The sequence below is a fragment of the Mirounga angustirostris genome, unplaced genomic scaffold, assembly GCF_029215605.1.
Source record: "Mirounga angustirostris isolate CCGP_5_RB_7025 unplaced genomic scaffold, mMirAng1.0.hap1 SCAF_12, whole genome shotgun sequence".
Classification (NCBI taxonomy): Eukaryota; Metazoa; Chordata; class Mammalia; order Carnivora; family Phocidae; genus Mirounga; species Mirounga angustirostris.
In genome coordinates, this window is record NW_026991720.1 from 87,300,686 (window position 1) to 87,326,427 (window position 25,742).

General features: G+C 40.4%; 1 protein-coding gene across 6 annotated transcripts in view; it reads right to left on the reverse strand.

Moving 5' to 3' along the window:
* Window positions 1–25,742, reverse strand: part of SRPK2 (SRSF protein kinase 2) — a 245,556-nt gene that overhangs the window by 145,337 nt on the left and 74,477 nt on the right. Inside the window, exon 3 of one of the 6 annotated variants that reach the window (XM_054505340.2) lies at window positions 1,098–1,161. The exons of 4 other annotated variants lie outside the window; for them this stretch is intronic. In XM_054505340.2, coding sequence (XP_054361315.1) covers window positions 1,098–1,135 — 38 coding nt within the window. In that variant the 5' untranslated portion in view covers window positions 1,136–1,161. Of the gene's footprint in view, window positions 1–512; window positions 588–1,097; window positions 1,162–25,742 lie in introns of those variants that run through there. One more of the 6 variants, XM_045864860.3, reaches the window with a different exon arrangement.

The following is a 25,742-nucleotide window of genomic DNA, read 5'->3' on the forward strand; positions in this document are numbered from 1 at the left end:
TACACTAGTGTACTTGAATTAAATAAATCCTTTTTACCAGGGTAAGTTCTTCACCTCATTTTTTTCCCCAGTGCTTTTCCTCTATCATTCCTCAACTACTAAATCATGTCTCCATAATATTTTCCTAAATATTAAATCTGTGAACAAAAAAGATAACCTGAAAACTAGCCACAGGCGAGACAAATCAACACACCTTCAAAACAAAATATCAACATAAAGTATAAACTATTAGGTAACCAAGAGAAAGAAAGGTAAGCATCAACTGTATGCCCAAGAACCTCAATTTAAAACATTATGTAGTATACACAATTTTGGCAAACAGAAGTGAACACAATATTTACATATCAAAATGGGCAACTATATAGCCTCATTTCTGGCTTGAGATAAAAATATCAATTCCATTTATTTAGTAAAATAGCCATTTTAAGAAAATACCTCCTTACAGGTATAATCATTTGATTGACAGATAAAATAATTGCTTTAAAAACACTTCTGAGTCATTTTGTGCTTACCTGCAGGCACGAACCATTACTGCATGCAGCGACTGTTCCATTCCCTAGCACAGACTTGAAGGAGCATATATCTCTCTTTCAGAATGTGACTAATCTGTGGGTTTGCAATTCCTGAGCTATTTACAAATGGCACTCCCTTTCCACGTAAGAAAATATTTATGACAACCAAAAGCCAAGTATTTTTAACCTAGATCTTACAGATAATGTTGGTAATTTTGTAGCAACAGCCTCAAAATACAGGAAGAAAATCTAATACCAATATTTCCTTAAAGAAAGCACAATTTTTGTTTTGCAGCTCGGTAAATTATTTTTTAAAGCCTTCAACAGCTGTCACACATGAACTAGCGCTCTGCTGGGCTACGGCGTGCGTGCTGCAGCTGATTCGGCTTCACTATTTTTTTAAAAATCAATTACCCTTTGTAAAAGCAGAACAGCCTGCCCAAAAACACATCTTCAATACAGCACAATGACCAGCATGCAGTACAATGCATTATACAGCAAACTTGGCAAGAAAAAAAATACGTCCTGGTTTGTTTCTTAGCAATGCTACACCATTAATTGTTCATGCAAGAGATGTAGCTGTACCTTTCTGAAGAGGACGACTTCTCAGAGTTAACTGACATCAGCAGCTCAATCTTCTGCTTGATTTCTGGAAAAATCAGAAAATATTCACAACCAAGATTGCCTGCCCTTGCTTTCAAGCTTTATATCAACAGATTTTTCCTCTCTGATCCCTTTTGTTCAAAAAGAGGCCACAAGATTCGCAGTACTTCTGTTAGGACTGGGATTCGATGGTGCTATAAAGGGAAAAAGCTCCAGAGGCACCAGGCCTTGCTAAACTATGCACATGACTGTTTATGAAAGCAGGAAGTACCATTTCTTTTAAGCAGAGGGGTGTTTTCTTTTTTAAGGTAGAACTAGCAGGGCTCTACCAGAAGATTTCAAATGCAGCAAATTAAAATACAAACAAGAAATGCTCACCACTGCATTCGATACCCTAGATCATCTGAGAAACCTGGGTAATAAAGGTATGAGCTGAAAGGAACAGATGTGCAACCCTTGGCTACTTGCATTTCACCAGCCCTAAAAAATATGGCTCAGTGAATCATTTTTGTCACTTAAGAATGAAATATTAAACCAGAACCCCAATTTATAGATTGAAATTTTTTTTAACCTTTGTTATGATTTCTCAGTTGTCTCTAATTGAAGAATCTGTTTAATACCTAGTCCCTAACTCCTTTAGAAAAAGACTTCGATTTTACACCTTAATTCTCCCCTCCTCCTTCACAGTACAGCACAAGTGAACAGCAACACCCAGTTACCGAGCAGATAATATACTTGTCCTTTTAGGAAAGGACTGACAATGCCATCTGCAACAGAAATGGAAGCGCCAACTCAATTTAATTAAAAGAGAATTGCTGATACGTATTTGGGGGAAAAAAAAGATACCAGACTAAAAGGGAAGGAGAGGTAAAAAATAAAAGGGAGGGGGAAAAGGAAAAAAAAACAACTCTAACACATTTCCTTTAAGAATACCAATGACTAACCTAAAAGCACATAATTTTATGTGAATAAAACGGACATGGTCCCATTACCTAGACTATTTCACATGCAAAGCTGTTTTCCTATTCGTGAATGTGCTTTCTATGCATAATAAAAAGTTCACATAGCAAAAATAAAACACCTGGCCACTGAAATACTACTACAGGCAGTCTCAGGATTTCAAAGTAGACCTCAATAGTTTCGGGGTTGTTTTCCTAGGGGTAAAACAAATCTTAATTTTTAAGAATCTCAATTACAGAAATCAAAGGAATATGAAAAGATAGAAAAGGAAAAGGGAACAAAAATTAGTTGCCTAAAATACAGTGGACCTGTTCAGAAATAGCCTTTCAATGTTTGTTAAAATAAGGGATTTTCCAAATTGTTTAAGCTCCCAACTTGATCCAACGGGCACTATATAAAACTGGCACAAACATCTGATGAGAGTACGGAATCTGCCACAGGCTAAGGCCAAACTACCTAACCACCGGGGAGAGCACACCGCACAGTGGTTAAATGGAGATGATGATCATGAAACTTACCTTGAGGACTCCTGTGTGGATTAACAGAATCTGGCACCAGGTGCCATAGTAAATGCTCAGTAACACCCCTCCCGCAGGTTTCAAAAGAGCGCAGTGTTTAGGAGCTCACGCTTGGCCACCCACAGCCATGGATTTGAAGGCAGGCTCCTCTAACATTTTTTTTTTTTTAAGATTTTATTTATTTATTTGAGAGAGAGAATGAGAGACAGCATGAGAGGGAAGAGGGTCAGAGGGAGAAGCAGACCCCCCGCTGAGCAGGGAGCCCAATGCGGGACTCGATCCTGGGACTCTAGGATCATGACCTGAGCCGAAGGCAGTCGCTTAACCAACTGAGCCACCCAGGCGCCCCTCCTCTAACATTTTTAATAGCCACGTGACCTTTGGGAAATTGGACTTTCTAAAAGCCTCTATCTCCTCTCCTATAAAATGGGGATAATAATGGCTCGTAAAGGGCCATTGTGATGATTTAACGAAATACAGTATTCCATGACAGTCATGCAGATGTAGGGTTCGTGCCCACTAGTCAGCCCTCCATGTCTACTGCTAGGGAGTGCCTAGCAAAGGACAGTGATCCTCAACAAATATTTGCCGAATTAATTAATGAGGTACAGTAGGTCTGTCCTATCTTAAACAGCTTTTCCAGTTTTGATCTACCTTCTAACTCTTACTACACCAAGCTCAACATATACCTTTTTATCACTACAGTTTGATTATATATGGAAGTTTAACTTTAATCTGTATCTGGGCCTCCCCATCTAGAGAGTTATTCTCAAGTTTATCAACTAGCCAAGTCAGAAATGAGGTTACACTTGAATCCTTCATTGTGGTAAGTGTTCATTTCAAAAAGACAAAAAATTCGCACTTCGGTGTATAGATTATCTGTGCATGTAAGCTGAAAGACCCCAAGTTTAAGGGCGCCTGGGTGGCTCAGTCAGTTGAGCGTCTGACTCTTGGTTTCAACTTGGGCTGGGTCATGGTCTCAGGGTTGTGCGATCAAACCCAGTGTCAGGCTCTGTGCTCAGCGCTTGTCCCTCTCCCTCCCCCTCACATTATCTCTCACTCTCTCTCTCTCTCTCTCTAATAAATAAAATCTTAAAAAAAAAAAAAACAAAAACCCAAGTTTAAACTGCACAGCTCTTAGGAAGTGTATAAACATTAGAAACGAAAAGTTAAAGCTTTGAGAGCTCCAAACCAAAATGGTGTCCAATAATACATGGACAGGTTTCTACCATCATTTTCACATTTTCTTCAAACCCTCAGATTTGTTTCTAGCTCCCGAAGGACCAAAACGTTTAGGAATGTTCATAAATACTACGTTAATATTGTATACTCTGAGGCCCGTGTATCCCATCTATTCTACTACCCACTCCTCCTTACCAATACCAGCCACGGTCTGATTACTCCCCACATTCATTAAGAACTCTAGAAGCCATTCCACCACAATCCCTGCCATGTGATGTTCACATTGACAGACAGGAATTCCCAAAACCCTTGGCTAAGGACCTCAGCCTCCTGAACCTCTGATCACTTGAGTCCTCTACCATGACCACACTTAGGATGCTCTCTTACACACACTACAAATCAGCTGGTTGTTCTTCTCTTTCATTCACAGTATGTAGGACCCTATATACTTTATTTCATTTTTTGCAATTAAGTCCACCAATCTTTTCCTTAATGAATGATGGTCTTCCTGTTATATTTAGACTTTCCCCACACCAAATTTTTTAAATCACCCCATTTTCTTCTAATACACTTTATAATTTTATTTAGCATGTAAATCTTGGACCCTTTTAGAAGGTATTTCAGTCTATGAATTGATGTAGAGATCCAATCTGCTTTTATAGTTACATTTGAAAACCTTATGCCCCCCAACCCCACAATTCTAAATTACTCTCTTCACCACCACTCCTCAGTTCTTCCAAAGCAGCAATCTTACAACCCCATAAATACATATTTATTCAACCATCCACAGTCTCCATTTATTCATTCAGGCCAGTGAGTACTAAGGCTACACTTCTTTATTTCACAAAGAAAACGAACAAGTGGTTCCTATGTAGTTGGAATAAGCGTATTCAAAATTATGGTTGATATTTTTTGTCATAATTTTGTTTTAATTTATAAGTAACATTATGGGACAACAAAAGTTTCTTGTTTTTCTAATCCTTTTGTGTTCTTATGATTCTCCTCCTAACTCTACGTGCTTTGCTGTATCATCTTTTTTCACTCAGACCTTACATGTTAGTCATACTTCTCTTGTATGACCCTCTTTTCATTCACTGACTCTTCCATCTATTCCCTTGACATCCACAACTAAAGGACACTGATGATGACTAAACATGAATTTCGAGCCTAATATTCTCTCCTGCAACCCAGAACTGTATGTCCTTCCACCCCCAGCAGACATCTTTGCCTATGTACATGGTCCTGACACGCCTTGAATGCAGCATCTAAGGCTGACGACCTCATCAACTTCTCAGTCCAGGGTCTCCCTGAACAGCAGCAGCGTTGCCCTTCTGAGCCAGGAATTTCTGAAGGATCCCAGACCAGCATCCCTGTCTCATCTGGAGTATCATCACCACCACTCACCCTTTTCAATCTATTTTATGTTCTAGGGCCACTGAGCGCTACTCTGCACTTCCCCAAACACACCATGCTTTCTCACACCGCCAAGTCTTTCCTTACGCAGTTTCCTTCCCTGGGATGCCAGTGCCCAGTTTGCTTCCCTTGCACACCCAACTCCCTTTTCTAATCTCAGCCCAAGCGCTACCTCCCCTCTGACAGCGTCCCAGACAGAATACACTTCACCTCCTCTGCCCCTCTGCAGATCTCATACACTTGCACTAGAGAATTACTAAAATACATACACTACTTGTCTGACACCCCTGAGACCACAACTTCCTTAGGGAAGGGGAACTGACATTTCACTTCAATTCACACTTATTGAGTCTGATGGTTTTCTTAGCCTATTCTCGTCAAAGTTACAATCTACCTAACTTAGTTTCCTTATTCTTAAATATACATTTCCAGATACAGTACCTCTGACTAGAGGTTCAAACAACTGCAGAGTTAGAAGAATCCTCAGAGGTCATCACCTAGCTGAACCATCTGAATTTATGAAGAAGAAATTGGAGAGTTAAAAGATAAACAACTGGTAGCAAGAATACTCTTCACCTTCTCCAAAAGACTACCATCTCTGCGAGCTACAGCTAAATTTCCAAGGACTAGCAACCCAAGCAGAACATTCAGCTTTCTTTAAAATCAGCTTTGGGATGCGTGGGTGGCTCAGGCCGTTGAGCATCTGTCTACCTTCGGGTCAGGTCATGATCCCGGGGTCCTGGGATCGAACCCCGCGTTGGGCTCCCTGCTCAGTGGGGAGCCTGCTTCTCCCTCTCCTCCCCACTTGTGTTTTCGCTCGCTCTCTCTCTCTATAAAATCTTTAAAAAAAATAAAGTAAAATCAGCTTCTAAATTCTACTTTCTCATATCTCCAATCAATTAAAATTATCACTATTATTTGGCTTTCTTGATTACAACCACTGGTCAGTCTATGACATCATACTCTTGTTATGCATCACTTTACACACCAAAAAGGAAAAACCAATTCACCAGGATCTCCCACTCATTCTCTTCTATCCAACCCATAGACCTTCTTCACAAAAACCTTTTATTCTCATACCTACACTTTAAAAGATACTCAAATTCCTTGTAAAGATGAATATTTTTAATTCTTCGGTTAATGGCCTACTATCTCTAATATTTCATTTTCCACTTAATAACATGAGTCTGGAGACTCATGGAACACGCAGGGCCCTGAGTCCAGAGCTGAGCCCATCCCTAAGAACCCAGACCAGGAAGAGCAGTTACTGATAGGAACTATTAAAACAAAGTTCAATAAAGGATGCGCTTCACAGAACAGATAGCCTGGAAGGGAAAGTGGGCAGCCCTGAATCCACCTGGATCTTAAGAGTAGTGGCAGCGTGAGACTAACACAGGGATGCCGTGGAGATGACATGCTCCCACGTCCTTTACAGCTGCACTACACACCAAACATGAGCTCACATGGGACCCTGTCTTTTAGGACATGGAAATTAAATAAGACATAACTGGGCAGACAGTTCTACCTCAATTCTTACACATACATCCTTTTTCCATGGGTGTTAGTCCAACAGATTTACTAAACTTCCTTCCTCTTGCCAAATTCTTTACATAATCATTCACAAAGCTGATTTTATTTTGGGTACACATAAATAAGGAGGATTTTTTTTTTTAAATTAATGCTTTATATATATTTAGAGCCATTTCAGGCTGCAAGAAACAGGTATGTGCTCAGTTTACCTCAGGTGATAGGATAATACTGCCAGAAAACATCTAGAAGTTAAGAATAGAAAAAGGCCTCCATAGGCCTCACAGTGAGAATCTTGTTCAAAAGGAAGGGCAGCTCTTGATACTCAGAGTTCCTGTTACCAAGTGCTCAGAAGGATTGCTCTCCGCCTTAATGCTTCACCATTCTGGTGATTCAACACCTCTGTGACCCTAATTCCACTTCTCCTGTCACTACCAATTAACTGCTTCTCCTCTTTCATATGTTCACAGATTCTACTACTGAAGGATGCATGCTACAGGCCTTCTCTCTTGGTGTCTCCAACTTAAGCCTGCAAGTATCTTTAAGGGGCTCCCATTTAAATGCAAAACACTGGGCCTGCAGAAGCTTTTCTGGCTCAAGTGTCAATCCCTGGTATTACCATCTGGGACCAAGTACTGAGTTCCTGTCTCAAAATTCAAAGACGGACACGGACGAGACCCTTCATAAAGGGGTAGGAGTAAAGCAAGCTCTCTGAGACCTCTAGGAAGGCTGGTGATTAGCTGACCAACACCATGAAGATGGTCCAATCTAAAAATGGAGTCCTTGTTATCCCAGCCTTCGTTATTCAAGTCATCTGTTATAAGAACACACAGAAAAGCAAAAATTGTGCTAACAAAAACAATCGTTAATGAACTGACCATTCAAACTGTCCCTGGTTATCCCTAGCCTCTATGTCCACCCATCCACCCCCTTCTTTCTCTCTCTCTCACTGATGCTCATACAGTCCCAACAACAATTCAAATAGAATGCAAATCCAGAACAAAGTGAAAACTGAAAAAAGGCAACACAAGATGCAACATTTGACAAAGTCAGTGTAAGATACTAATGAAATATTAGAACCCCAAATGAGGACAGCGACTGAGAAATGAGGCCACAGGAGGAGTTAGGAAGGTTAGTAACTGATGAGAAAAATCAACAAGGACAATAATATGCTAAGTGTCTCAAGAATGATAATTATTTGATTATCAGTGACTAATGGGGAAAATAATAAAACTCTTAAATAGTTTACAAAAATGTCCTTCATTATAACTGCATTACAAATTAAAAGATATCCAATCACGTTATTATATAAAATTTAGTATGAAAATACATGTCAAAAACAATTAACACTTGATACATTCTTTGTTCATTCTAATACTCGGTACTTGTTTTTCCATTACAATTCAAATTTTCATAAATAAGCTTCCTTTCTGAACCTGATTTTATTTTTCAAGATAAAAGTCCCAATTTCACCCCCTTCCTTAAAAGTAGTCTTTTTCCAGTATCAAATTTTCTCGGGCTATAATCCCCAAACAGGATTACTTGTGTTCCTGAACGTGGTACGGTGCCAACGGAGAACAACGTGTTCCCTCCAAACCCAACAATGAGGCGGGGGTGGGAGGTGGAGGGACCGGAGGAGGAGGAGGTGGTCTCCAGCTGGTCAGGTTTTCAGTCTGAACTTTCACGGTAGCTGCTGCTGCCACTTACGAGAAACTTCACTCACTAGAGGAAATGTTTTTCCTTCTGTCACACTTTTTAAATTATTCCTGAGTGCAATTTATAACCTAAAAGGAACATTAGTTTAAAAGGAAAGGTTTAGGGGCGCCTGGGTGGCTCAGTCGTTAAGCGACTGCCTTCAGCTCAGGTCATGACCCCAGGGTCCTGGGATGGAGCCCCGCATCGGGCTCTGTGCATCGGGCTCTGTGCATTGGGCTCTGTGCTTCGCGGGAAACCTGCTTCTCCCTCTGCCCCTCCCCCTGCCGTGTTCCCTCTCTCTGTCACGCTCTGTCAAATAAATAAATAAAAATAAAAATAATTAAAAATAAAAAACAAAAGGAAAGGTTACTGATTCTCAAGTTGCAGCAAGAAAAGTGGGTCAAGCCCCTCAAACAGGGACTCCCATCCTCACTTACCCCCAGAAGCCTGCAAAGCAAGAGGCAGGGAGAAGATGAGCCAGGGGCTCCAGCTGCGTCTGCACCAGCCCAAGACCCCAGATCACCCATCCTGGCACTGTAGGGGTATGTTCAGACTTCACAGTGCATCAGACAGTATTTGTTACCATTGTTTTTGTTCTTCTGATACTGAGGAATTTCAGGACAACTAAATACAAAAATGCACTAAAATGTGAAAATATAAATGTTTAAATAAATGCTTAGTTTTTTTAGCATCACCATCAATGCCCTCCCTCTATCAGCAATGAAATGTAATGGAACTAATCCCTGAAAACTGTCTACACATTTCTCACCACAGCAGAGTATCATTAATAGTTAATCCCGGCTGCTAAACAGAACAAAGGCACTCTTACCCTGACTCTGTTTGGGAGACAGAAGAAGTAACACAAGTTCTTAGATAACTGAGCTGTTAAACTCAGGGTGAGAGATCCAATGCTACCATGAGATCAAGTTTAAAGCTTTCTCTGTTTTACACTTATAAAATAAATACCGTTTATACATTTTTCTGATATACAAATTTTAGAAATTACAGTACTCAGAAAAAGGAAGTATTTTATAATCCTAATTATAAGATTGCTTTTCATGCTACATATTAATATACAACTGAAACTACTCGGTTCTCTAATATTGCGGCTTACAATGTTATAAATTAAGACATTTTAATTTCATTTACAATTTTGGCATATAAAGGACTGTGAGTTCACCAAGGCAATGAATTCTTGCTTTCTGACTCCTTTAGTAAACCAAGGTCCATTCAACCATCTTGAAAAGTGACTTCACTATCTTAAGACGTGGTAAAATTACTGTACAAGGCTTATTTAAGAAAAGAAGCCCTATCAAAATATGAAGTATAAGGAGGAATTAGAGTCCCTAACTCCCAATCCACATTAACTTTCAAACTTAAGAACTGAAATTGATGATGCAGTACAATTTTCCCATCCTTCCACATTCCCTCAGTACCAACAGGCACAGCACTAAATGCTACCTCAACAGGGGGAGGAAGAAGGTGTCTCAAAAATATGTAGGACAAAATTCCACTCCTCGGAGAGTTCGCAGTTTAGCTTGAACCATCAGGCCTACTTGTTGAGCCCTTTATGTGAATTAACTCACAACAACTGGTGAAGTAGGTACTCAACATAAATTCCATTTTGCATGCACAGAAACTAAAACTTTGAAAGTTTTAAGAATTTCTAAAACTTCCAGAGCTAAACAATTCCATTTATAATAAAATCAAAAAGAATACTTAGGAATACATTTAACCAAGGAAATGAGAGACTTGCACACTGAAAATGCAAAACATTGTTGAAAGAAATTAAAGACTTAAATGAAAAGACACCTGTGTTCATGGCTTGGAAGACTTACCATTGTTAAAATGGCCATCCTCCCCGAAATTGATCTACAGATTTACACAATTCCTATCAGAATTCTAACTGACTTTTTTCCCCCCAGAAATGGGCAAGGTGACCCTTCAATTCATATGGACATTCAAGGGACCGTGAATAGCCAAAACAATCTTGGAAAAAGACCAAAACTGGAGGACTCACACATCTCGACTTCAAAACTTACTACAAAGCTACAATAATCAAAACAGTGTGAAACTGGCATAAAGAGAAGACATATAGATCAATGGAATAGAATGAGAGTCCAGAAATAAACCCTCACATTACAGCCAAGTGATTTTCAACAAGAGTGCCAAGGCCATTCGATGGGAAAAGCACGTCTCTTCAAAAGATGGTGCTAGGGGCGCCTGGGTGGCTCAGTCAGTTAAGCGTCTGATTCTTGGGTGCCTGGGTGGCTCAGCTGGTTAAGCGACTGCCTTCGGCTCAGGTCATGATCCTGGAGTCCTAGGATCGAGTCCCGCATTGGGCTACCTGCTCAGCAGGGAGTCTGCTTCTCCCTCTGACCCTCCCCCCTCTCATGTTCTCTCTCTCTCTCTCTCTCATCCTCTCTCTCAAATAAATAAATAAAATCTTTCAAAAAAAAAAAAAAGCATCTGACTCTTGGTTTTGGCTCAGATCGTGATCTCAGGGTAATGAGACAGAGCTCTGTGTTGGGCTCTGCACTCAGTGCGGAGTCGGCTTGGGATTCTCTATCTCCCTCTCCCTCTGTCCGTCCCACTCATTCTCTCACTCTCTCTCTCTAAAATAAATAAATTTAGAAAAAAATAAAAGATGGTTCTAGACAACCGGATATACACATACAAAAGAATAATGCTGGATTCCTATCTCACAGCACATACAAAAGTTAGCCCCAAATGGATCAAAGACCTAAATATAGAGGCTAAAACTATAAAACTCTTAAAAGGAAATATAGACGTAAATCTTCATGATTTTGGATTAGGCTGACTTCTTAAACATGACACAAAAAGTACAAAAAACAAAAGAATAGATAAACTGAACGTCCTAAGAATTACAAACTTTTGTGCATCAAAAAATACTATCAAGGAAAAAAAAAGGTAATCCACAGAATGGGAGTAAATATTTTGCACATCACATATCTGATAAAGAACCAAAATCCTGAATATATAAAGAATTCTTACACTCAACAATTTTTAAAAAAAATAACCCAATTTAAAAATGGGCAAAAGATCTAACAGACATTTGTCCAAGGAAAAAACACAAATAGCCAATAAGCATAAGAGAAGTTAATGTCATTAGTCATCAGGGAAATGCAAATTAGAAAAACAGTGAAATATCATTTTATATCCACTTTTTGATTAATCAAAAAGACAGCAACAAGTGTTGACAAGGATGTGGAGAATTTGGAAACTTCATGTACTGCTGGTGCACTGTTAACCAGCACAGCTACTTTGGAAAACAATCTGGCAGTTCTTCAAAAAGTTCAACCACAGGCTACCACATGACCTAACAATTCCACTCCTCAGTATATACCCAGGAGAAGTGCAAACATATGTTCATACTGTTCACAAAAAAACGTGTACACAAGTGTTATCCATAACATCCAAAAACTGTTAACAACCCATATATCCATCAGCTGATGAACGGATAAACGAGATGTGGTATATCCATATGTAAGAGAAATGTAGTTAATGATACATGCTACCACATGGATAAGTCCTGAAACATTATGGAGAGTGAAACAAGCCAGACACAAAACACATACTGCATGATTCCATTTACATGAAATGTCCAGAACAGGGAAATATAGAGAGACAGTAAGTAGCCCTAGGGCTGGCGGGGGGAGGGAAAATGGCGAGTGTCTGCTAATGCACGAAGAGTTTCTTTTTAGAATGATGAAAATGGTCTGGAATGAGGTAATGGCAATGTCTTTACAAGATTATAAACATTCTAAAAGCCACTGATTTGTAAACTTTAATATGGTGAAAAAGGTAACCTATGAATTTTATCTCAATTAAAAAAAAAAAAAAAAAAGGATTTCAGAGCTAGTATGTCGCTCAGCCAGCATGAGAACCTGGACAATGGAGCTCAAGCCTAGCTCCATCGCTGTGCTTTGCAGTCTGCAAGGAGGAAATGAGCAGACTGTCTGGGCAGAGGGAAGGGCCAAAGGCGGCATCTGACCTTTATTACTAGCATTAGGAGGACTCTGCCAGGTGCAGAAAAGCCCACTCCCAACAGGAAAATGGCACAAACAAAGCTTAGAGATCCCTGTCGTGTGGGTCATCCGAGTTGCTTTGGTGACTGAAGAGAGTGAAGGAGGTACCGGTAGGAAATAAAGCCGGAGACCCTGGCGGGTTATCTTACATTCCATACAAAGAAGTCCTGCTTTTCCACAGGGTAGAATATAACCAACTATACAGCTACAGCTAAATTAAGAGATCCAACAGGTGAATCAGAATGAAAAGCAAATTTTTAACATCTTATGTCATGCTGGGGAAACAATATTCAACTGCATGGAGCTACTTATGAGACTTGTCGATTCTCCACAATTCAACGTGTGTCTGTCCGCCCACATAGTGCCCCTCAGGAACTTAAGCCTATTATCACCTCTCTCATTTGTAAATCCTAAAATTCTCATCTCAAGCATCAGTTGTCCCTTATGTCGGTCGACAAAAATCTTTAACAGCAGCAAGGGATAGTAAAACCTACTTCCAAGGCTTTGTTGCTTTACAAAACGTTATGAAGTACCACAAATTCTTTAGCAAATCAAACACAAGCCGCTTTATTTTTGTCTGTGGGGTTTCCTACCAATTACATAGACAGAAAACCTCAACTAGTTCTCCATTTTAATATGCAAAAATCAACAAAAAGGGCCTTAAATGTATCAAGGACACAGAAAACCTAGCTTTGTTACATCAAAGTGACCTTGAATCGATATTCCAGAGTACAAGTTCTTCACCCTTACCATCTCTGGGCATGTATCGAGTTGCTGGTTTCTAGTCACTTAGAAAAAAAATATTTTGGGGGCGCCTGGGTGGCTCAGTTGGTTAAGGGACTGCCTTCAGCTCAGGTCATGATCCTGGAGTCCCTGGATCGAGTCCCACATCGGGCTCCCTGCTCAGCAGGGAGTCTGCTTCTCCCTCTGACCCTCCCCCCTCTCATGCTCTCTCTCTTTCTCTCTCTCAAATAAATAAATATCTTAAAAAAAAAAATTTTTGAGCATGAAACAATACCTAAAGATTAAGACATTAGGATTCATAATTGTATCTGTGATAACTAGCAACAACAGTAACAACAGTAACACTAACATTTCATACCAATCACAATGTGTCAGGAACTCTTCTATTTGCTTTCTATAAGAACTCTCTTAACACTCTCATATCCCTGTAAGATAAATATTATCATTATCCCCATTTTACAGATAGGGAAACTGATACAGAATGGCTCAGTAACTTGCCACCGTTCACAGAGCTAGTAGAGGGGGAATCTGAACCGCAGCGGCCTCTGTACAGTGTCTGGGCCCTCAACCATTATGCTCTACGTGTGGCCCATTTAGAATGTTCTCAAAATTCTCCATAGTAAAAAAGCTCAACACTCATTTATGTTAATAATATTTATGAAAAAAAAAAGAAAAAGAAAAAAAAATATTTATGAAAGCTATAACACAATCCTACAAATGCAGTCCTATTCAGACTTCATGCTTATAATCTTGCTGTCCCCTCCTCCTAAAAAAATCTCTTCCTCTCCATCAATCTTAAAAAATAATCATTTATGTGTTAAGCATTTGTGGGGATAAGAGTTGAAAGAAAAACAAATTTTTTGGCTATATTTTGACTGCATTTTATGGGGTGAACTAGGTCCTGAGCCAGTACTGGGTAACTTGGGCACGCTAAGAAAGTCTCGGGATGTACTTCTTGCATTTAATTTTCCTCTTCATCCTAAGGGCCATTTGCACTTATTTGCAAACCTACTAAATCACTCTCTCAGGGTGATGATGCCGAAAAGTCCTAGAGGTTATTCTGATGCACAGCCAGTGTTGAGAATCACTGGTTTTACACTTGGCCCCTGTCCTCCTTATCTAACTAAAATGACAGTATTACAAAAAAACAATTCATTTCACAGCACAAATGGCCAATCATGCCGAACAATATTCTATTTATTGACTTCAGTATAGGCAATGCTAGATAGTTAACAATCCAGCAATTCCACTTCTTCCAAATCTAAGCCAGAGAAACATTCACATGTGGCCTGGGAGAATCACACAAAGATGCTCGTCATAATTCTGTATGCAACAGCAAGTAATGGATAACAACCCAATTGTTAAATGAACTATGGTACATTCATATACACACACACACACACACACACATATATATACATGTAAATGGGAAGAGTATATTCCAAAATGATTAGAAAAAGGTCTTCTTTACTTTTGCAGATGAAATGAGGAATGAGGAAATGGTGGTCAGAGCATTTTGCCTTTACCTACACTTAAATTTTTTATAGGTGTTATTTGTGTAATTAAAAATAATTTTCTTAAATAATGTTAAGTGTTGCCAAATGATATTCCAGTTAAAATAAATCCCTTTTGTGGTTACCCAGCTTTCAAATGGACATTCTGCAAAAAGAATGCCATCACACCATTATAAATAGCCTCCAAAATGCCAATTTTCACTTTCAAATAAAATTCACAGTTTAATCAAGATCAAAGCAATTTCTGTTGGAATCCTGACAGTGTTATACTGAAGGGAAAAAAAAAAACAAAAAACAGTGAAATTCTTCTGACACTGTTCTATCATAAGAAAGGGAATCTTGTGAAGGTTGTACAAATTTCATTTAAAACTAGCTTTAAAAACTAAATTCAGTCTGTCCCTTCTAATTCTATCATGAGCAGGCTCTTAAAACAAAATAAAATTGCTGAGACAAATTGGTGAATTCAAAAAGAAAGTATCTAAAAATATAAGTATAATTTAGCAGTCCAAAAATGATCAAGTTTCAACCAGTGGATGCAGTGAGCCTATAAAAGACAGGCTACCGCTACAGAAGAAATGCAGAACCCCATGGATGAGGGGTAAGATAACTCAATTTTGTAAGCACAGCCATGGAATATTTGCATTCTTTTTTAGACGGTGCAGAGGAGAAAGCCATGTGCTTGAGAAACTAGAGTCAAGTTGCCAGCACAATTACATAGCAAGAAAACACTTCCCACGAAAAGAACCACCGCAATGAAGAGGTAAGTATAAAATGGCTCAAGAACAGAGGGTTAAGAAATTCTAGTCTTGCTTTTTTAAAAAATATAACTTCCTTTCAGTCATATCATTATCTACTTTAATAACAAAATGGTTCCTCAATTTATACTGAAATATACTAGCCAATGTGTTTTAACTCATCTGAAGTAACCTGCTTTTTTCCTTTTTCTAAAGCCTAATTCTCTGAAAGCTGGACCAACAACAAAGAAAGGGGAAAGGGGGAAAATATTTGGACTGACGGCATTCTACTTCTTGAGTTGCGAGAGTCAGGTATTCAGGTGCCTATTTTATTATTCTTCAAACTTACGGGATGCCTGGGTGGCTCAGTTGGTTAAGCGTCTGATTCTTGATTTTAGCTCAGGGTTGTGAGATCGAGTCCCACATTGGGCTCCGTGCTGAGTGCGGAGTCTGCTTAAGATTCTCTCACGCCCTCTCCCTCTGCCTCTGCCTCTGCCCCTCCCCCTCTCCCTTTCTTGGGGGGAGGGGCAAAAAAAAAAACACAGTTGTATTTCATGTATTATATACATAAAAGATTGTATAATTTCTAAATGTTTTTAACTTTTCACCAGTTCTTAACCAGTTTCCCCTGCTTTCCCTCCTCTGAACACAGGTGAACCTCAGCCACCCAGCCTTGAAGGAATGAGTGATTCTGGATAACCATATGTTAATGACAGTTGAAAGATTATGTGTCTTACCCTTATTTAAGCCATTCTGGATTGAAACATTCACTTCTGGTTTAAAAATAAAGTTTCTTGGGGGCGCCTGGGTGGCTCAGTTGGTTAAGCGACTGCCCTCAGGTCATGATCCCGGAGTTCCGGGATCGAGTCCCGCATCGGGCTCCCTGCTCGGCAGGGAGTCTGCTTCTCCCTCTGACCCTCCCCCTCTCATGTGCTCTCTGTCTCTCTCATTCTCTCTGTCTCAAATAAATAAATAAAATCTTTAAAAATAAAATAAAATAAAATAAAATAAAGTTTCTTGGCTACCTCAGAGCCTTTTGTTATAAGTACTACTCGAATATTCTCAGGGCCTCTGAACGGTCTCTTCAGCACCAAGGCTCCAGGTTAGGACAGTGCTTTTAGCTTGTTACTGCTTTTCTTTGTCATCCCTTACAATGGCTACATGTGCGCCCTTCCAATCGGCTCATTCTAACCTGGTGAGTAAACTATAGATAGTTTCCCACACCGTACATTAAATTTTCTTTAAACTATCTGTAACACTTGAATGTTTATGGGTCCTACACATTCGAGGCTCATATAAAAACCGTTCTAGGCCCACTCTCTTTTGAGGGTCCCATTGCCACAGTACATCCGCTTCTCTTTGAGCATCCATTTCGTTCCTTCCCAAGTGATGAGCTCTATATCTGCAGCTTGCAGATATATATCTGCAATATAAAAGTATGCCAGGCTCTCCTACATTATGTTGGCAACAATAACCCTTGTTCTGCATTATGATGTCAACGATAACCCTTGAATTTGCAAGGATTACGTATCTTTATCTTCACAAAAACACTATGAGGCAGATACAACCATCACTCTATTTTGTAGATGAGTAAGGGAGGGCCAAAGGTAAGGTAACAGGTCTGAAGTCACCCAGCCATTTGGTGGCAGATGCAGAACTTGGCCCCAGGTAACTAAAACTCTGAAGCCAGCGCTACTACCAGCCGCAGTAACACAGCGGCCCCACCAAACTGCCCTAATCTCTCCCGTTCAGAAACCCGAATTCCTGCGTCAGGGATGCAATTACTCCGATTCATCCTTTCCAGCCAGGCTAGGCTATCCACAGGATGCTGGACTCCCTGGGGCCTGCCTGTGCTGGAGCCAGGGTGCAGGCCGGGTCCAGTCCCTGCGGGGGGGGGGAAGCACACAGCAGAGCCACATGCGGACAGGCTGCCACGGGGCACCTCCAGACTACAACCCTGTGTGCGCCTTGTTCCCGACAGCCACATACATCGGGCACAATCCCCAAAGTTCAAGGAACGGGAATGGAAAAGAAAAAATCCAGAGTTTGGGCAGGAGTTTTTCATCAAGCCCCACGGCACCGGCACCCACTGCAAATTTCTGTTCCAGCTCTATTCATATTCAAATTTTTCTACTCAAAATGTTAATTACCTACGGTTTGCCAGCACTGTATTTAGGACAGTGTGAATCAAAAATCCTGTCAAGAGTTCTTTTCTTTACATCTACTCATCAAGGTTCTGGCGAAAAGAAACTCAGAGTTAAGTATTTCTTCCTCTAAAGGCTCTTAACCCTTGGGAATTTTGAAACAAAAGAATAGCCATGCCTGAGTCTTTTGTCTTTTTTTAAATCCTCTTTTTCTGTAGCTGAGGACTACAATCTTCTCTAAAATTGTCTTTCAGCAGATATTACTTTTCTTTTAAAAAAGGTTTGTGCTGCTTAATAATTTTAAGTAATCATCCTTTATTCTAGACCTACACTGTCCAATACAGAAATCACTAGCCATATTTGGCCACTTGGGCACTTGAAAGGTGCCTACTCCCACAGAGATGCGCTTAGCATAAAAAGAAAATGAAAAATATTCCATTAATATTTTTACACAGATTGTATCTTGATATATGATTTTGGAGATACTGGGTTAAATGTATTATTTAATTATATTATTGGATTTGTGGAATAATCAGTTATTAAAAAAAGACGGAAATTGTGACACATGCTACAACATGGATGAATCTTAAAAACATGCTAAGTGAAATAAGCCAAACAGAAAGGACAAACATAATTCCACTTACGTGAAGTACCTAGAATAAGTAAGTTACTAGAGAAAATAAAACAGAGGTTGCCAGGGGCTGAGGAGGGGAAATGGGGACTCATGGTTCAGGTTCCACAGTGAAGAAGCCTTACTCAGATAAGGAGAGAGGCTGCAAAAGTTACCTCAGATTCTCAGTATCATCACTGCCAGTGAATCAGTTGGCAGTTTGAGAACCTCTAATGAGTACTACCCAACTGAACCCCACAAGAAGAAAGGTCTAATAAACTGGTTTGCTATATCATCAAGCTTAAAAGACAAATCTTATTTTGTCCTACTAAAGAATGGGTCTGAGGAGGACAATACTCTGTGAAACCTCTGAGCCATTCCACAAACCATTCCACAAGCGCTTTTTAACAAGTACCTTCAAAATACTCTGACAAACACAATCAGCTCTGTGCTGAGACAGCACTTCTCTGTATAAAAGACACACTTTTACAAAAGTAACATAGTACACAAAGAAGCAAACAAGTTCTTTTCATTTATAGTACTCGGTCTCTAAATTTACCAAGTTTCCAAATCTCAATTTATAACCACATACCCTTGCTCCGGATTTAAGAGATACATTTAGTTCGGTCTCATACTTCTTGAGGCAATGAGTCTTTAGAAGACAGATTCCAAATGTAACAAATGTACTTACTAAAAATCAAATATGCGATGAAGTATATAAGACAGAGGAACTTCAGGGAAACAAGAGGAAAGAAAATATGAGGTAAGTCCACTGGCTTTGCAAAAAGTAAAGAAATCCAATCTCAGGAAGCCAAAGGGTGAAAGAGCATCATAGCCATTCTTGGATATAAACATAAGGAAGGCTTATGACCAACAGAAGAATAATACGAACAACAATAGCAGCTAACAGCTACATGTTACCTGTTGTGGGGGCTTCCCATTTATTAGCTTAGTTAATCCACACAAACCCTCCATGGAGTTGGTACTGTAATTATCACCCTCCCCTCCCTTACCAATGAGGAAACAGAGGCACAGAGAACTTAAGTAATTGTGCCCAAGGTCACACAGCCAATAAACGGCAGAGCCGGGACACAGAGCCAGGTAACCCGGCTCCAGAAGCCACTACTACAAAGTGCCTCTCACAGTCTTTACGGCAGGTTCACGGTAACATTTATGGGGTGGGGCTCAAGTGCCATGAACTAACAAAAAATGTACAGACTAAGAATACTCACTGAGCCCCCCTCACACTCACCAGACAGTACTCTAGGAAATCTTCAGTAACAATAACTCACAGGTCTCACAGAACTGTCAAAATGAAATAAACTTATTTTAGAAATAAAACATAAAAACCAACGGACTGCTGGAAATAGCAAACCAACTGCCAGTCACAGATCTTTAATTTCACAGGGGGTTCAATGCTACACTGACGGAATGAAATGACCCAGGCCGTGCTCCACACACCACGCGGGAGTCACCACTGCTGGAACGCAACGCATCTGTGGTGTCTTGCCACATCTTCCTTCACCATCAACTACATTTAATGTTGTCTTGCGCAACATTTGCCAGTTTTTCAAACCACACTCATCTGTAAAGTGTGGTAACATCCTACAGCCTACCTCCTTGGTTGTGCTTTCTCTCTCACTCACTCTCTCTCTGTGTCAAATAAAAATAAATAAAATCTTTTAAAAAAAAAAAAAAAAGGTGAGGCATACCGAGGCGCTTACCACAGTCACCTGAAAGGCCTTCAGAGGTGATCACATTCTGGCAAACTGCCCCCAGACCTGCGAAGTTTTATCAAACTTTAAGAGAGTTAACAAAACATGGGCGCCTAGGTGGCTCAGTCGTTAAGCGTCTGCCTTCGGCTCAGGTCACGATCCCAGGGTCCTGGGATCGAATCCCGCATCGGGCTCCCTGCTCAGCGGGAGGCCTGCTTCTCCCTCTCCCACTCCCCATGCTTGTGTTCCTGCTCTCGCTATGTCTCTCTCTGTTAAATAAATAAAAAATCTTAAAAAAAAAAAAAAAGAGTTAACAAAACTTTTGATAATCACCTGTATCAACTCTGGTTTTTGTTTTTAATTAAGTGTAATTCACACACTATAAAATTCACCCTCTAGTGTTTAGTTCTCTATGTGTTCTGTGCAAAACACAGTTGTGTAACCAACCCCACCGACAAGATAAAGAAGAGTTCCAGGCCCAGAACAATTCCTCCATGTGCCCCTACAGCCAACCCCTCCCTACCCATAACCCCTAGCAACCGCGGATCTGCTTTCTGCCCTGTTTTGCCTTTTCCTATACAAATCCAATTGTGTACAGTCTGCAGGCTTTTGAGTCTGGCTTCTTTCACTAAGCGTAAAACCTTTTTTCTTTTTTCTTATTTTTTTTTTAAGATTTATTTATTTATGTATTTGAGACACAGAGAGAGAGTGCAAGCAGGGGCAGAGGGAGGGAGAGAGAGAGAGAAATCCTCAGGGAGACTCCCCACAGAGCGTAGAGCCAGATGCAGGGCTCAATCGCAAGACCCTGAGATCATGACCTGAGCCGAAATCAAGAATCGGCTGCTTAACCCAGTGAGCCACCCAGGAGCCCCTAAGCGTTAACACCTTTTAACCAACTGAGCCACCCAGGTGCCCGCATTAACACCTTTTAGATTCATCCATTTGTTGCAATGGTATCAGTAGTCCATGTCTTTTTATTGCTGAGCAATAGCCCATTGTACTGATATACCACCATTTGTTTTTCCATTCACCAGTTGAGAGAAATCTGAATGGTTACCGTTTTTGGCAATTGTTAAAAAAAAAAAAAAAAAGGCCACTACAAAATTACTGCACAGATTTTTTGTTTTGTTTTATAATTTATTTATTTTTACTAACATATAATGTACTATTTGTTTCAGGGGTACAGGTCTGTGATTCAGTAGCCTTACACAATTCACAGCGCTCACCACAGCACATAACCTCCCCAATGTCCATCTCACAGCTTTTTATATGAACATAAGTTTTTATTTCACTTGGGTAAAACCCAGGAGTAAGTCATATGGTATGATGTGTGAAGGGTCCATTGGGTCCATGTCCTCACCAGCACTACGTATAGTCGGTTTCTTTCTATTCTAACCATTTTAAAAAGTGTACAGAGATATCTCAGTTTAATTTACATTTCCTTAATGACTAATAAAATGGCCATCTTTTTCTGTGCTTATTTGCCATCTACACATCTTCTTTAGTGAAATGTCAGATCTTTTGCCCATTTTGTGTGTCTTTTCCTGAGTTTGCAAAGTTCTTTATATATTCTAGAAAAAAGTCCTGTATCAGATATATTATTGTAAATATTTTCTACCAGTTTGTGGCTTCTCTTTTTGTTATCTTAACAATGTCTTTCTTTCTTTTCTTTTCTTTTTTTTTTTAAGATTTATTTATTGAGAGAGAGCACAAACGGGGGTAGAGGCAGAGGGAGAGAGAATCACACAGACTCCCCACTAAGTACAGAGCCTGACTCGGGGCCCGATGCCAGGACCCCAAGATCACAACCCAAACCAACACCAAGAGTCGGACGCTTAAAGGACTGAGCCACACAGTCCCCAAGAATGTCTTTCAAAGAGGAGACGACTTTAAGTCCAATTTATCTTTTTTTTTTAAATGGATCATGCTTTGGGTTTACTTGAGAAGTCTTTGCCTAACTTAAGTCACAAAGATTTTTTCCAAATGTTTTCTTCTAGTTGTTTGTAGTTTTACATTTAAGCCTATAATCCATTTTGAGTTAATTTTTGTATGTTGAGCAAGGTATCAATTACTTTTTTTATTTTTACTGCCTAATCCAAAATTCTGGCCCTTTGAGGATGCAGAGAAAGGGGAACCCTCATATACTGCTGGTGGGAATGCAAACTGCTGCAGCCACTCTGGAAAACTGTATGGAGGTTCCTCAAAAAGTTAAAAATAGAATTACCATACAACCCAGCAATTACACTACTAGGTATTTACCCAAAGGATACAAGAATACAGATTCGAAGGGGTACATGCACGCCAATGTTTATAGCAGCATTATCAACAACAGCCAAACTATGTAAAGAGCCCAAATGTTCATCAACTGATGAATGGATAAAGAAAATGTGGTGTATGTATATATATGCATATATACAACAAAGCATTACTCAGCCATCAAAAAGAATGAAATCTTGACATTTGCAACAAGGTAGATGGAGCTAGAGTATATTATGCTAAGCAAAATAAGTCAGTCACAGACAGATACCATAAAATTTGGAATTTAAGAAACAAAACAGATGAACATATGGGCAGGGGGAAAAAGAGAGAGGGAAACAAACCATAAGAAACTCAACAATAGGGGCGCCTGGGTAGTTCAACTGGTTAAGCGTCCGACTCTTCATTTCGGCTGTTATCATGATCTCAGAGTCTTGAGATGAAGCCCAAGTTGGGATCTGTGCTGGGCATGGAGTCTGCTTAAGATTCTCTCTCCCTCTCCCTCTGCCCACCCCCCCCAACTCACGCGCATACATGCGCTCCCTCTCAAATAAATAAATAAGTAAATAAATAAATAAATAAATAAATACTTTAAAAGAGAGACTCTTAACAATAGAGAACAACCAGGACTGATAGAGGGAGGTGGGGGAATGGGCTAAATGGGTGAGGGGGATTAAGGAGTGCACTTATGATGAGCACAGGGTGACGTACAGAATTGTTGAACCACAATATTGTATACCTGGAACTAATATAACACTGTGTTAACTATACTGGAATTAAAATAAAATGGGGAAAAAAGTACTGGTCCTTATCAGAGTATTTATTTGAAAATGTTTTCTGGGCACCTATATTTGGCCCAGGGTTGCAAGAGTAAATAAGAGGGCACAGACTAATGCAGACAACAACATAATCAACTCACTAAAATACAAGGTGAGCAGTGTAAAAACAGACTACGTCCAAGTACAAAGCAAGAGAAGGCACTCAGCAGCTTGCAGAGACCTAGTTTCAGGCTGAGCAACAGTTCAGGCAGAGAACAACATTCTACGAAGAGGAAACACCATGAGCAATATACAAAGATTGAAAGAAAAAGGCTTGTTTAGGAAATAGCTGGCGGGGGGCGGGGTTCTTCTCAACCACTCTGTATTCAGGGCAGGCACTTCTGCATGCTAGCATTTCTGGCAGGCCATTTGAGGGGACTAAAAAGCTAAAACCCCATGACACAAGTAAGCAACAAAATTCAACCACTACTACAGTATAACAGTATTTCTGGATCTATAAAAGCAAACAAAATTACCAAATAAAGAGGTTTTCAGGATAGTTTGGCTCAGAATAAGGTGCCCATCCGCAGCTTAGAACAGGTTCAAGTGACTGCACCCGGGGCCAGCAGGGGAGAGAGGAGGTGCGGACCAGCCCCCAGCAGAGCTTGTCCCCAGGATGCCTGCACTTACCCTCCCAGCACATGGCTCTCACGGCCACCAAGAGAACCAGCAACAGCCCCCATTCAGCTGACCCTGCTGACCCCCCTCTTCCCAGATGCTGCTCAGTTGTCAGCCCGAGTTACCCACGGCACCAGCGCCACTAATGGGCCCTAATTTCCCAGCCTTGCCTCCCCTCCCCCCACTGCCCACTGGAACTTAAGAACCATCAGCCAGTCCCCACAACCTCTGCCCTGGCTCTAAGAGGACTGCTTGCCTGAACCCAACCAGACCAGCTGCCCCTGAAGACGTGACTTCTCCTGCAGGCCCCAGGGACCAGAGGCCCTTGTTCCTCCAGTGACCCCCTCCCACAGGGCGTGGATGGAGGTGGGGCCACTGTTCTCACGTCCCCATTCTTACTACTGCTGAGTGGGTTCAGACGGGAGAACCCAATACTTCAAGTTCCTACAGTCCTTTCAACTAAGGGCTCTGCCCCATCTCAGAAAGGGGAACAGCCTCTTTTCCATCCACATAATTTTTTAAATGAATTATTTTCCATATAGCACATAGATAGGATGAAGAATAGAACATCTGTTTGGAGAATTCCACATTTTATTAACCTTTCTGTAAAAGATATTGGTGAACTAACTTTTCAGAAATTAAGAATAAAAAAGAACAATGAACCTTGTAAAGATAAAGTCAATTGCTATTTGGATAAAACTGTACCTATGCTCACAACAGTAAAGCCTTACATCTGTTATCTGCAGAACAAATAATACTTTAACTGAAACACGAACACTTTCTTCCATCCTATCCCTAACTTTAAGGAAACTCACGTCCCACATGGCCCACACTCCAAAACCCACTTGCACAGTTTCTACCCGAGAGGTGGGGGGAGGTCTTACAACTGGTTTCCTAAAGGATAGCTGAAGGCGTTGAAGTAGACCTCAGGGGTCACCCCATCAAGTCTATCACTTCTTATGTTTGCAAAAGGCTCATCTTCCCTTATCCCTCCCTGTGGCCTCGATGGCAAGGGCCTCCCTCTCTCAACTCCTAAATCAAACATAAAGCCCTTCATAGAGCACGCACTCAACAAAGGCTGCTAATACAGATTACCAAATCAACAGGTAAATCTCACCTGTCATTACTCCCAACATCTGCAGCACCTCAAGGAGAGCACACCCTCCCAGAACCAGCACTGGACTTGGGAGTCCTAAGACCTGGGTTCAGTCCCAGTCTGTATTTGTTCTGTAAACTTTGGGAGAGATGCCGAAACTTGTCGGGCCTCAACTTTCTGATCTTTAAAATTTGAGATTTGGTGCTATGATATTCTGTAATATGTTTCAAATCATTACTAGTGCTTCTTTTTTGTATTATCTTCTCATTTTTACTCAAATTTTTAAAAATCAGAAACTATGGGTGCCTGGGTGGCTCAGCTGGTTGAGCATCAGACTCTTGGTTTCGGCTCAGGTAATGATCTCGGGGTCATGAGATTGAGCCTTGAGTCGGGCTTCATGCTCAGTGGGGAGTTCTCCCCCTCTCCCTCTCCCTCTGCCCCTCCCCTGGCTCCCATGTGCTCTCACACTCTCAAATAAATAAATATATAAATAAATGTTATAAAAATAAAATAATAAAAAATCAGAACCTAACAGAACACTACAGCCCAACATATCTATCTCTAGTTAAGGGAAATCAATATATTTTGATTACCTTAAAATGGAACTTTTTTTTTAAGATTTTATTTTTAAGTAATCTTTACACCCAAAGTTGGGCTCGAACTCACAACCCCAAGATCAAGATTCGCATGCTCTATGAACTGAGCCAGCCAGTCATCCCAAAAAGGAACTTTTTAAACTTTTGAAGAGGAACTTTAAAAAATAGGAATTATTAGCTTTTTCTTCTACCATGGGCAGAGGAGAGCTATAATGGTACCTCTATCCACCGCCATAAGTGTAATCCACTCTAACACAATGCCTTACAGGAAAGCAGGTCACCAAAATGGCTCGGCTTAATATAATCATAAAATTTAGAATGACAGGATGGATGAACCACATGTAATCCTTCATAAAAATATTTCTTCCCACTGAGCTTTTGAGAGTTTGTGTGTGGCAGAGTTTGCTGATAAGAACAGTTCCTCAACTTTTGCCCATC